Source organism: Neophocaena asiaeorientalis, unplaced genomic scaffold (genome assembly GCF_003031525.2).
Source record: "Neophocaena asiaeorientalis asiaeorientalis breed wild unplaced genomic scaffold, Neophocaena_asiaeorientalis_V1.1 scaffold43, whole genome shotgun sequence".
Taxonomy (NCBI): Eukaryota; Metazoa; Chordata; class Mammalia; order Artiodactyla; family Phocoenidae; genus Neophocaena; species Neophocaena asiaeorientalis.
The window spans coordinates 15,737,937-15,750,094 of record NW_020173674.1 but is presented as its reverse complement, the minus strand read 5'-3'; the positions used below and the strand labels follow the sequence as shown (position 1 = coordinate 15,750,094).

At 53.3% G+C, this 12,158-nt stretch overlaps 1 protein-coding gene across 1 annotated transcript in view; it reads left to right on the top strand.

Annotated features, from left to right (window-relative positions):
- CUNH11orf96 (chromosome unknown C11orf96 homolog) overlaps window positions 1-970 on the top strand; it is a 2,149-nt gene extending 1,179 nt beyond the window's left edge. Inside the window, exon 3 of the mRNA XM_024748555.1 lies at window positions 7-970. Within this exon, the coding sequence (XP_024604323.1) occupies window positions 7-334 (328 nt within the window). The 3' untranslated portion in view covers window positions 335-970. The remainder of the gene's footprint in view (window positions 1-6) is intronic.
- Window positions 971-12,158: the final 11,188 nt, after the last annotated feature.

The window sequence follows — 12,158 nt, the reverse complement described above, 5'->3', positions numbered from 1 at the left end:
CTCTAGCTACCAGGCAGTGATGCCGCACTTCGTGTGCCTGGCCGACGAGTTCCCACAGCCCGTGCGGCCCGCCAAGCTGTCCAAGGGCAAGGGCCGGCTGCGGCGGCCGCGCCAGTCCCGCTTCAAGACGCAGCCGGTGACCTTCGACGAGATCCAGGAGGTGGAGGAAGAGGGCGTGTCCCCCATGGAGGAAGAGAAGGCCAAGAAGTCGTTCCTGCAGAGCCTGGAGTGCCTGCGCCGCAGCACGCAGAGCCTGTCGCTGCAGAGGGAGCAGCTCGGCAGCTGCAAACTGAGGAACAGCCTGGACTCCAGCGACTCCGACTCGGCCCTGTGAGGGGCGCCGCCCGCAGCCGGGACTCGCGCGCCTCGGCGGCCCGCCGGGGACAGGTGTGCGAACCTCTAGGGGCCCCGCCCCCCGGGGTCCCCCCGAGAACCGGGGACCGCCGCCCCTCGAGCGCTTGCACCCTCACCCGGCTACGAACTGGTCGGGGCTCCCCGAGCTGCGCTCGCCCTGGGCGGGAGCGCGCGCCGGGGCGCCAGGGAGGGGGCCCGCTTTCTCTGCCCTTGTAAATGTTTATTTTTTAACTCTTCCCAGTACGAACTCTGCTGTGAGTGTGTGCGGGGAGGCGCACCCTCGCCGAGTCGCCCCGGGTCACCAGAGCTTCCCGGAGAGCCGCTCCACGCCCTTGTCCGATGGTTTGCAACTCCGATTTTGCACATGGCTCCACCGTGCCCCCCAGCGCACACCCGTTCACACTCACTCCCACACACTCTCGCTGAACACTTTTATAATTGTTAGGCGCGGCCGATGGGACTTGGGGTGCAGCGCAGCTGCTGCTGTGGCCGGAGGATTGATATTTATTTTTGCATTGCGATGGCTGACGGCGTTTATTTAACGATCTTTTTACCTGGATATGTCTGTGAGACTCCCGAACGGAGACAAATAAAGTCAATATATTTGCACAGTGCATTTCTCAAGGCTCTTGACTTCTTGAACCTTGAGGGCCCAGGCTCCCAAGACTGGGGGAGAAGTGGGGAGGATTCGCTGGAACGGGGGCCGGGAATCCCCGGGTGGAGGCAACTCCACAAGCTTCGGTCACCGGAACGACGTCGCGTCCCCGGTGCCCGGGTGCATTACCCGCCTCCCCGGTGGATCCACCCTGCCCAGAGCTCTCCTGCCTCCCGGGTCTGTTCCCTATCGCCGGTGTCCAGGGTGGGGTGGAGCAGCTAGGGAGGCGAAGGTTGGTGCCGTGAGGACGGAGAGCGCCTGCCTGGCGCAGCTGACCTCTCAGGGAGACCCGGGTCAGGGTCATCGCCCGGTACCCACCACAGAAGACCCCACTCACTCCGAGCCCTTTCCAGGCGACGGGTGGGGAGATGGCTGAGCCAGCGATAGGAGACCCAGGCGGGGATATGTGGGTGGTGGGGTCCGAAGCAGGGCTGGGAGCTGGCGAGAGTGTGGGTACCCCCTCAAAGTCGCCTGCGGGTGAGGGCCCCGCTGACCCCGCGCTGACTCAGCGTGATGCCAGGCGCTCCTGCGCTGGGGGAGCAAACGGCGGCTGTTTCGGTTCTTTGGTCCTTTTCTCCAGCTCTTCCCTTTGCCCTCTTCCTCAAGGTTCCTCAAGGAATCTGTCTTTGGTCAGAGCTTGAAGGGCGCTTTGGGTACCACGGAGTCCCCCGCACCACACACACACACACACACACACACACACACACACACACACACACGCCTTTGCTTACAGATGAGAAAACAAACCTAGCAGAGAGGGAAAGGTCACATGAAGAGCAGGGGCTGTGCAGCGTGCTTTCCTGACTCCGCGTCCAGTGCTCCTTGAGTCACAGGACTCTGTCTTTCCAGTGCTTTCCAGCAGCTGTCTGCATCCCTGTCTACGCCCTGAATCCTCTGGGTTAGCAGCGTAAGAGGCTCCTCCGGCCCGTTGTGGTAATGGGGGTAATAAACCACATTCGGTTGAGGAGGGCAGGTCCTCACACTTGGGGGCCCCCTCCCAGCCCGCCCCTCCAAGAACACTCCAGACTTGAGCCACCGGGGCCAGGCTTTCCGCTGAGCAGTTTAGAGAGACGCGGAGAGGATGGATGCCCCCTGGTGGTAGGGGCCTGGCGCTCAGCTCAGCCCAGCCCTGCGGGACATCTGAGCTGCCTTTTACTCTTCACCCTGCACGTCTTGTCGCCCTGGGCTCTGTAGAAAACGAGAAGGCAGAGGAAAGAAAACAAAGAAACAAAAATAGAACACACAGGGTGTAAAAGAATGTCCTCCCCTCTGGCTCACACAGAAGGCGGCCGGGCTCAGGGCCTTGGGGACTGTAGCCTTTGGTGCTGTCCTCGCCCCTGGGAATACACGGGCCGTTTCAGTCCCCAGAAACAGCCAGTTCCTCTGTGAGGGCACGTGTCCAAGGCACTTGACTGCAAAGGCATCGGCCTGGTGAGGCAGCCGTGGGTCCGTGTTTTGATTCCCATCTCTGTAGTGGCCGTGGCGAGGCTGGTTTGAGCCCCTTGGGGTGGGAGGAGGGTGGCCCAAGCTCACAACTCCCTCCCCGAGCCCCCTCCCCATTCTCTTCCCTCATCCTGACCCCCCTCACCCCCATTTTATCTTACATCTTGGGCGGTAGCTCCTGTTTCTACTCTTCAAGAGGCAGGTGCTGCAAGCCTTCCTGTGGGTTCACCCTTCCAGACTGACATCCTGGCTAGGCATCCTCCTCTGGGCACCACGGCCCTGCCAATACCCTTCGCCCTGCTGGAGAGCCTCCTTCTCCAGCCCCCCATCTTCAGTCCATACCCCAGCTAAAGGCCTCCCTGAAGGGTCTCCTTGAGTCATCCTGGCCAAAGTCTGGGGAGATTGTAGGGGACCACATTCGATCGCTCCAATTCCTGCTCGGCTGCTGGCAGGGCCCAGCGCCCAGTCGGTGCTTCCGAAAAGTTTGTTGGGTTAAAGTGGGTAAGGGGGCAGTGAGGAAGATTGATGCTCCTCTTGCCTACTTCCTGATTTGTTTTTAAATTAATGTTTTGTTGCCCAAGAACTATGTGTTCATTGTATTAAAAACAAGTCAGTCATACTCCTACCACCGCCGAGATAAATATGTCAACATTTTGGAGGTTATGCCTGTATTTTGTGTGCATGTATATGTATATATATATGTGTGTATATATGTGGATATATATCCACATATATATTTTTTTTACAAAATGAGTTTATGCTCTAAATACTATTTAGGGTGCTTTTTTTTCTTACTTGGGTTTCTATTTAACATCAGTATGTATCGATCTGTATCATGATTTTTATGAACTTCTCTTGAATAGATACTCCACATTTAATTCAGCTAATTTCCCACTCTTTGGTATAAAAGTGATGTCCCATTTGTTTCAGTTTCTTACTTTTGCCTATACTGGCAGTTCTAAGGATTGAATATGGAAAGAAGTTTGGAAGAGGTGGTGACACGGAGAGAGGCTGGGGGTAGAGACTGGGATGCTATCGTGTCGGGGGCAGCAGGCTGGGTCGGGGTGCTATGGCCCCTGCACTACACGGGGGCACTCTCTGGTTCCGAGCATCTCTGCTCTGCACAGAGGAAGAAGGAGGGGAGACAGGAGGGGCTGCTCTGAGGCCCCTGTGTAACTTCTGGGACTCAGCTCCTCCCTGTGGCTCGAAGGGAATCCAAGGCAGCACGGGCTCCAAGGAGGCGGCTGGGCTGGGCTGAGCTGGACGGGGAGGCCAGATGGTGGGAGAGGAGGAAGGAGAGGGAGACATGAGCTGAGGGAGCAAGAGAGCATGAGAACCAGAAAGATGGGAAGGAATGAGGCCCTCGGGGAAACGGGGAAGCTCAGAGACAGAGAGAGATGGTGAAATACAGAGTCGGGAGCCAGAAAATGTCAGGAGACTGAGAAGAGTAGGGGCCACCCTTAGAGAGAGAGAGAGGAAGAGAGAGAAGGGGGTCTGTAGAAAGTAGTGGGGAGGGAAGGCGAGGTAGAAAGTACTCTGGAGAATGCGCATTGGAGCAGAGAGAAAATTGGGGTGAGAGCGCCTCTCTGGGAGCTGTAGAGCCGGCGTGTGCCAGGGGTGGGTGGAAGCCTGCCCAGCCGTCTGGCTTTACAGCCGTCTGGCTTTACAAGCTTGTCCAAGGAGACGCCTCCTTCCTTCCCTTCCCCACCTGGGCCTTAGCCCACAGTCCTAGCCTGGGTGATGAGTTTTCAAACAAGCTGGAGCTCAGAGGAGGTAGCAAGTTGCCATCCCAGCCCTGGCCGGCAGCCTCTTCTAAACATTCCTCTTTGGCCCTGGGGGAGATATTTATCAGGGTGTTTCTTGGACTCGTTTAAATGCCAGGTTGTCCTTTGCAGTCTGCTGTGTGCCACTCCTGGGTCTGCTTGGTGGGGGGCGGGGTGGTGGTGAGAGGGAGGTGCTGTCTGTGACCCCAGGGAATCGAGGACAGCTGTGGACTTGGGAGTCCTCCGTCAGGGAGCACATTTGGGGTAGCTCTTAGGCCCACCGGGCTCTGCAAGATGGGGGGAGGATAAAGACCACCATTTCGTGAGCACCTCCTGTGGGTACTCTGATTTCATCCTGAGAACCTTACCCAGGCGTTTTACAGAGGAGAAAACTGAGGGTCAGCAGGGCTAAGTTTCTTGTGCAATGGCATACGGCTAGTCAGTAGTGAGCTGGGTTGCCACATGTATTTTCTTTTCTATTTGAAAGCCTACACTCTTTCTAGAATATGATCGCAACTTCTTACTGTACCCCCTGTGGCGGCGATGAGAATGGGCCTTGCAGACCTCTGGTGACAGGGGTGTAACTGACCAGTACAGAGCAGCTCTGGCTTTGCAATCCATCCCCTTCTTTGGCAGAGCCTGTGCCCCCAACAGGCTGCTCCCCACCAACGACTGTGTACGTGGCTGGGATTCTAAGGCAGAACAGTTCTTGGAAGACACGAGATTTCTTTGTTGGTGGACTTTGGCTCAAAGATTTCCCGATGGCAATGCAGAAGCTTTCTCAGATTGCAGCGCTGTCCACGGACACCTTTTCTCCCTCTCTCCTTCTCTGGGGTCACTCCTGCTTTGCAGCCTGCTGGCTGGCTTCCCTCTGTATCTCACGTCACACAAGCATGCCTCCTCGTGAAAGCCTTGCACATTTAATCCCACCTTGGAGTCTGCTTCTCGGAGAACCCGGGCCTGCACATCCTTCCATCTCCTGGCAGCTTCGTGGCGCAGCCCTGCATCTCCCTCAGGCCCCCACTGGCACAGGGTGGGATGGCAGGCATCGTTTTAGAGAGAACTGTAGGGACATGGCCAAGTTTACCAAACAAATATGTGTTGGGAGGTCTGCTGGCCGTGTGGTTCTGGATGGGGAATAGCATGCTGCAGACTGTGTGTATATACGCCGTGAGAGGGTGAGGGACTCCCACGTGGACAGTCCTCTCAGCCACGTGACTCACACAATGGCCATCTGCCCATTCAGCTCCCAGGCCCGCAGTGGAGACTGATAATTGTTCACCAACATTGATTTCCCGCTTCCTCCAGGGCACACAGCCAGCCTCTGTGTCGCAGACGCTCTTGGACTTAGGTCTATCGAGGTGCTCAGTTTTTGCCAATGGCATATACTGGAAAGACAAGCGTGTTTCTCCCAGACCTCGGCCTTAATGTGTACCCTTCTGCTGCCCTGCCCACCGGGCTCTCTGTCCCCTACCCACAAGTGACAACATGGAGGTGCCTGCAACCCAGTGATCGAGCCGACAAGGCCAGTGGCCTAGGGGATGGCAGAGAAACAAGACGACAGGACCCCAGGCCCCTGGATGACCTTGTGGAACCAAACAGCCTGCCAATCTGGAATGATCACTTGGACAGTTACACACGAGAGAAATGCACGTCTATCTTCTCTGAGCCACTAAATCATTATTGGGTCTCTTTGTTATACCAGCCTTCCCTTACCCTGAATAAAGAAATATTAGCACTGGCAGTGGGGTACTGCCCTAACAAAACTTCTGCAGTACTAGGCATTGACTTAGTGATTTTGCTGCAAGCGGGGAGCGTATAAACATTGCAGGTTGGAAAGTTAGAGCCCCTTGTTATACTTTGGAAAAGCATTTGGTAAAACCATGTTTATGACATTTTGGAAGGCTGATCGTGTACTAACCGAGAACATAGCTCTAGGAGAAGTGGTTGGAAAGAGACAGAATATTTGTGTGCATTGGCTACTCACTGTGGCTTTTAGCAAATTATTACAAGACACGAATGATGGAAAGGAATAAGGAGTATCTAGAAACACGGGGCCTCACAGCGGTGAGAGCCGCCCCTCTTGGTAAGCCACACAGAAGGAAATCATCTGTTGTGGCCCAGAGCCTTTCTCGAAGGCCACCCAGGAAGCCCGGCCCGGGATCCAGCCCTGGAGCAAGGTTAGACTAAGCGTCTCATCTGCCCACTCAGACTTATTGTGGGAGAATCCACATTCCCCTCTCCTCCCCTTCACCCGCCACCCCATGTAGCCCAAATTAAAGTGAGAGTGTTACGGACCACGGTTCTTGGCCTCCTTAATCAATAGAAATTGATCAGAGGCCAGACAAGAAATTCAGACAAAGCTTTATTGGGGCCCCTGCTGCAGCAGGGGGGAGGGAGAACAAGTAACAGGTTCCCTTGTGCGGGGTGAGCTGATTCCTTATATGGGGTGAGGGTAGGGGTGTGGCCAGGGGTCGGGCCAGAGGGTCTTAGGCGTTTTGCCCACCCTTTGGGTGGTATTGTGTACAGGGGGCCATGCACAGTGTCCTGCTTTTGCTCCTGACCCCCTGCTTTTGCTCCTGGCTCCTCAGAAGTGGCAGTTAGGGGCTTCCCTGGTGGCACAGTGGTTAAGAACCTGCCTGCCAATGCAGGGAACACGGGTTCAAGCCCTGGTGCGGGAAGATCCCACATGTCACGGAGCAACTAAGCCCGTGCACCACAACTACTGAGCCTGCACTCTGGAGCCCAAGAGCCTGTGAGCCACAACTACTGAGCCCGTGTGCCACAAATGCTGAAGCCCGTGCACCTAGAGCCCGTGCTCCACAGCAAGAGAAGCCACTGCAATGAGAAGCCCGCGCACCACAATGAAGAGGAGCCCTCACTCGCCGCAACTAGAGAAAGCCTGTGCACAGCAACAAAGACCCAATGCAACTAAAAATAAATAATAAATTAATTAATTTAAAAGAAAAAAAAAAAAGAGAAGTGACAGTTAGGTTTTTTTGTTCATTTTTGTATCTTGTTGTCCATAATTTGCCCACTACCTTATAGTTTCTTTGTGTTTTGTTGCTGGAGGAGACATTTGTCCAGGTACAAGCACCGCAGCAAAGGGTCCCAGGTCCCAGCCTGTCTCAAGAGGGCTGGGCCAGAGCAGGAAACAATGAAATAAAACAGTCTTCAGAATCATGCTGAGAAGTGGTCTTTGCTTATGACTCTTGGCTCTAGAATCAGCTAGAAGCGCCTTGACCAGAAGCTTTTTGAACGAACAGCCAAGGCAAGTCGCAATTGGCCAGTGATCAGGATTGTTTGAGCCCCAAAGAAACCTTCAAGGAAGCGAGACTATTTAACACCTGCTTCAGACGTAGCCACAGAGGATGATGAGGAAAAGAGAGTCTTCCAGCACCAGGTTGGCCAGATTAGCTTCCTCTGCCAGAGCAAGTCCTCACCGTTCACGCCAGCGAGATTTGCCTCCCTCTGTGTACCAGCGACTTCTGAACGTTTCCCTTCCTCGCTTCCTCCCTTTTCCCCATGCGAGTCTGTGCTGCGGTTTTCCTATCCCTGTCCACCACCGGATTTGGGTTGGGGAGGGGGATGCGGCCGGGGTGGGGGAGGGCAGATGAATTGTCTTGCAGTTTATGTCACTGAAGTGGGAGGAGCCGTGTGGGGCTCAGGGGGGGATTTCCTTTCCCCCAGGTATCCTGTACTTTGATCGGGACGCATAACCAGATGGAGTTTGGGATCCACGTCCTTGGAGAGGATGTGAGTGTGTTCTGTTGTGGGAAGGAGGGTCACAGGGATATCTGGTAGCCAGCTGAGCAGTGGGTACTGCCAGTAGCCCAATGAAATCCGTTTTCAGCGTCTTCCCCGGCACAGGGCCAGGCTGCCGTCTGCCTCCTTTGCGGTGAGCAGGGCCGCGTGCGAAGTGCTCCGGAATGAGCAAGAGAGTGGTGCGTGTCGCCGTGTCACGCTGGGCCTGGGCCTTAAGACCGCGGGCGTGTGGCTCGTGTTCTTCCCCAAGGACCAGTGTGGGCATTCCTGTGGCCTGCATTTGACCAAGCATGAGGGCGGTGCTGGGGACCTCAGGACATGCAGCTGCCTGTGGAGGTGGAATGTCGACTCAAGATGGGCCATTCTCTGAGAGAGAAATGAGCTCCCGTCTTCCTTAAACCTCTGCCTTCCTGCTGGGTCTCTTTGTATTCAGCCAACTAATACAGAGGCCTTTCCCTCAGTCCACAGCAGAGTGGGGCAGAGGGGCCCTCCAGGAAAATGTCCCATCCTCCGGACCGGAGTGTGGACATCAGACTCTCACCCCAGATGTACTCCAGCGGTGGGGTGGGGAAGATATAAGCGGCTCAGGACCTGGACTCGCGAGACACTCGCCCCAGCTCTGCTCCTTGTCCTGTGGCCTTGAGCAAGTCCCTTCCCCTCTTTCCCTGAGAGCCCTCCCAGCTTTAATTGCTGAAGCTTATAGAAGACCCCAAGCACCTTGGAGCACCTAGAGCCTTAGAATCCTGGCCCTGGGGGACGTGTGGGCAGGCAGTGTTCTCAGGGACCAGACCTGCAACGCCAGCCTGTACAGATGGGGAGACGGGGGCACAGAGGGACAAGGTAGAGTCTCCTCTGAGACGACAGCACCTCCACCCCACTCCTCTCTCCCAACCTTGGGGAGAGTCCCAGAAACTCTAGGCTGGGCTGTTCTGTGCTGAATAATTCATGCCAAACCCAAAATAACAGCCTGAGAGCCAACCTGCCACAAGCTGGGACCCCGGCCAATGCGCCATTGCCCCACGGCCCTGATCCTGCCCTCACCAGGAGCTGCTCTGAACCAGTTGGTTGGCCTTTAGGAAACCTCTGACCTTCCCTCTGATCTTGTGTGGAGGAGTCTGACAAAGCTACCCCTGCCCCCGTTGTCCTAGATGTGTAAGATGCTCCAGGAAAGGCCAGACCCCGTGAGCCTATTACTCCCAGATCCATGCCTCGTAAACCCCATTTTATTGGCTGTTATATGTGTTCTGAGGTTTATTGGTTAGCTGTTCTTTGGTCTGCTGTAGAATGTAATCCCATAGAAAGCTTCTGGGTACGCTGAATCTGTTTTGGACCATCAATGAGTAGCCCAAGTGTGGGACTGAGCCCAGTGGGGGGCATGGTCCTTGGCCCTAAAGAAGCCTGATGGGGACACACACATGCACACACACACACACACACACACACACACGGATATATTCATAAAACAGTTCAGGATGGGGAGGAAGCTCTCAACTTGAGTTGGGGTGGAGGTGGGGGTTTAAATCCTGACTCTGGCCCTGAGTCACCTAGGTTGTATTTGGCTTCAAAAGTGTAGCACAGAGTGGCCATGGCTCAGACCACAAAGGCAATAGTTACTGCTCAAAGAAAAGACAGCTGAAGGAGGGTTGAGTCGCTCAGTGATGCCATCAAAGATCCAGATTCAAAGAGAATCTTATGGATAGGAAATACAACCAGACCCAGCTTAGTGAAAGCTGGGTCTGAGGATCAGAAAGCCACCAGGGGCTATGCCGCTCTCTCCATTTCCAGGAAAATAAATAAAGCCAGGTGTCAGGGACTGGGCACTAAAGATGAGTAAGGCTTAGGGGGAAAAATAAAGGACCCAGATTCTGACCATGTTCTCTGCCATCTTTGACAATGTCTTTTCCCCTCATGGCTACAAGACGGCTGCCACAGTACCAGCATCACATCAGCCTCCCAGCATGAAGGATGGTGCTGGCAAACAAAGAGCCTTCACCTGGTAGCTCTCTTTTATCCTCTTACAGCATCATCTCAAAATCCAGAAATCTTCTCATCTAAATTGTATCCAAGTTCAGTGAGGCTCATCAGGTACACTTCCTCAGGTACAGCTCCCTACCTATGGTTCTTCTTGATCTGAAGACCTGTAGACTATAGGGACAAATTATCTGTCCCTCACACATCCAACGTACAGTGGTAGAATAAGCATAGGATAGCTTATATAGACCCTTCTTTTCAAAAAGAAGGAAAATAGAAGGTACACAGAAGGCACTGGTCCATAGCTATTCTGAAATATAGCTTCTCCTAACAGAGTCTTTAAGTTTTTACTAACAATGTCCTTAAGATCCTTCCAGCTTCTATCTACTACCTGGCCCCAAAGCTACTCCAAATTGTTTAGGTTTTTGTTCCAGTTACCAAAATCTGTATTACCATAGAACTAGTTACCCCAAAACTTGGTGGTGTAAAACAACAATTAATAATTATTTAATATCTCTCATGAGTTCTCTGGTCAGTGTTTGCAAGCACCTTGGCTGGGTGGCTCTGACTTGGAGTCACTTATGAGGCTGCAGTCTGACGTTAGCTGGGGCTGTAACCATATGAGGGCTTGACTAGGCTTGGAGGGTCCAAGGTGGCACACTCACACGGCTGGTAAACTGGCACTGTCATTGGCTGGAAGCCTCAGCTCCTCTCCATGTGGTCTTTTCTAGAGGGCAGCTTGAGTGTCCTCCTGACACGGTGGCTGGCTTTCCTCAGAGTGGATGATCAGCCTGATTCAGTGGGAGAAGATTACACAAGGGTGTGAATCCCAGCAAAAAAGGATTACCAGGAAGCATCTGGGAGCCTGGCTACCACACAATACCTCTGTTAAGAATGGAATAGTATGCAGTAGCAAAAAATAAAGAAGTTATGTGCATACGGAAAAGTCCTTAAGATCCATTTTAATGTAAAAGAAGCACGGTGAAGAACAGTGCATCTGTTAGGGAGAAGTTTGTATATGCATAGAGTACCTTTGGAAGGATGCTTTATGGGGTTGGATAAAATGCTGCTCGATCAGCCTTCTTGCAAAGATAGGGAAGTGGAGGCACCAGTTGGCTGATGGACTGTCTAAGCAAACAGTCTTCAGGTAATTGAAAACCAGCACAGACTTGGCTCAGTAGCGTGGGTAAAATGATCCCACATCCTTGATGAGACCAGAGGACAAAGACTCAGTTGCAGGTACTGCAGGGGAGCCCTGGTTTCTCTCAGGTGGATCTGCTGTATGTTTCTCCTCACCTGGGAAGAGAGAACCAAAGACTTGGAGACAGGGGTGTAGGGTCTTTCTGTGTATTTCATATTATGCAGATGATATGCAAATTAATACATGCCTCCACTCCTCTTCTTAGCGGAACCAAAAGCTTTGGAAGACTCTCAGCCAGGATGGAGCAAGGGCACTGAATTTATCTTCCTTCCTGGAATAGCCCCCAAAAGTCAGACAATACGGATATGAAACCACAATTTTCAAGTCACTGGGCATCAGGCAGTGAAGGACACTGATTCTTGAGATAGGAAATAAATCATGTGAGCCTTGCATTACTCTGGATTTCTGTCTTGAGAGACTTTCAAGACTGTGGCTCAGGAAGGGGGGCTCAGATGGAGCCTGGCACACTCCCTGAATTGAGAAGAGGAAGCTGAGAGCCTGGGCAGACCACGGCGTCTAGAGTTGGCAGGGCAGTGTGCCCGAGAGGAGAGAGCTGCAGAAAGAGCGAATTCCAGACATCTGCAGAGGGTCTCCCTCCAGGATTCAACAGATCAGTGAATGCGTGCGAGGCTGTGGAAAGAAACAACCAGAAAGGATTAGAGGAAACCCTACCTGGTGCTCACACAGGACTGAGAATAACACCTGTTCCCATCAGCCAGACTGGAAAACCTTATAATTCACCGGGCATTGGGAAGAGTACTCAGAAGGGGCTTGCCTCAGTAGCGGGGGTAATCCACCCTAGACTCGACATGGCTCTGGTCCTATGTAACAAATCCTAGAAGAAACACCCAAAAGGATACTTTAAAGCAAACATCCAATGATCTCTATTTTATTGAATGCTTTTATAAAGAATGGAGGTGAATGTTAAATGTCTTTTTGGCATCTATGGAGATGACCATGATTTATTTTCCTCCCTAGATCAATTACTAAAATAAATTTTACTAAT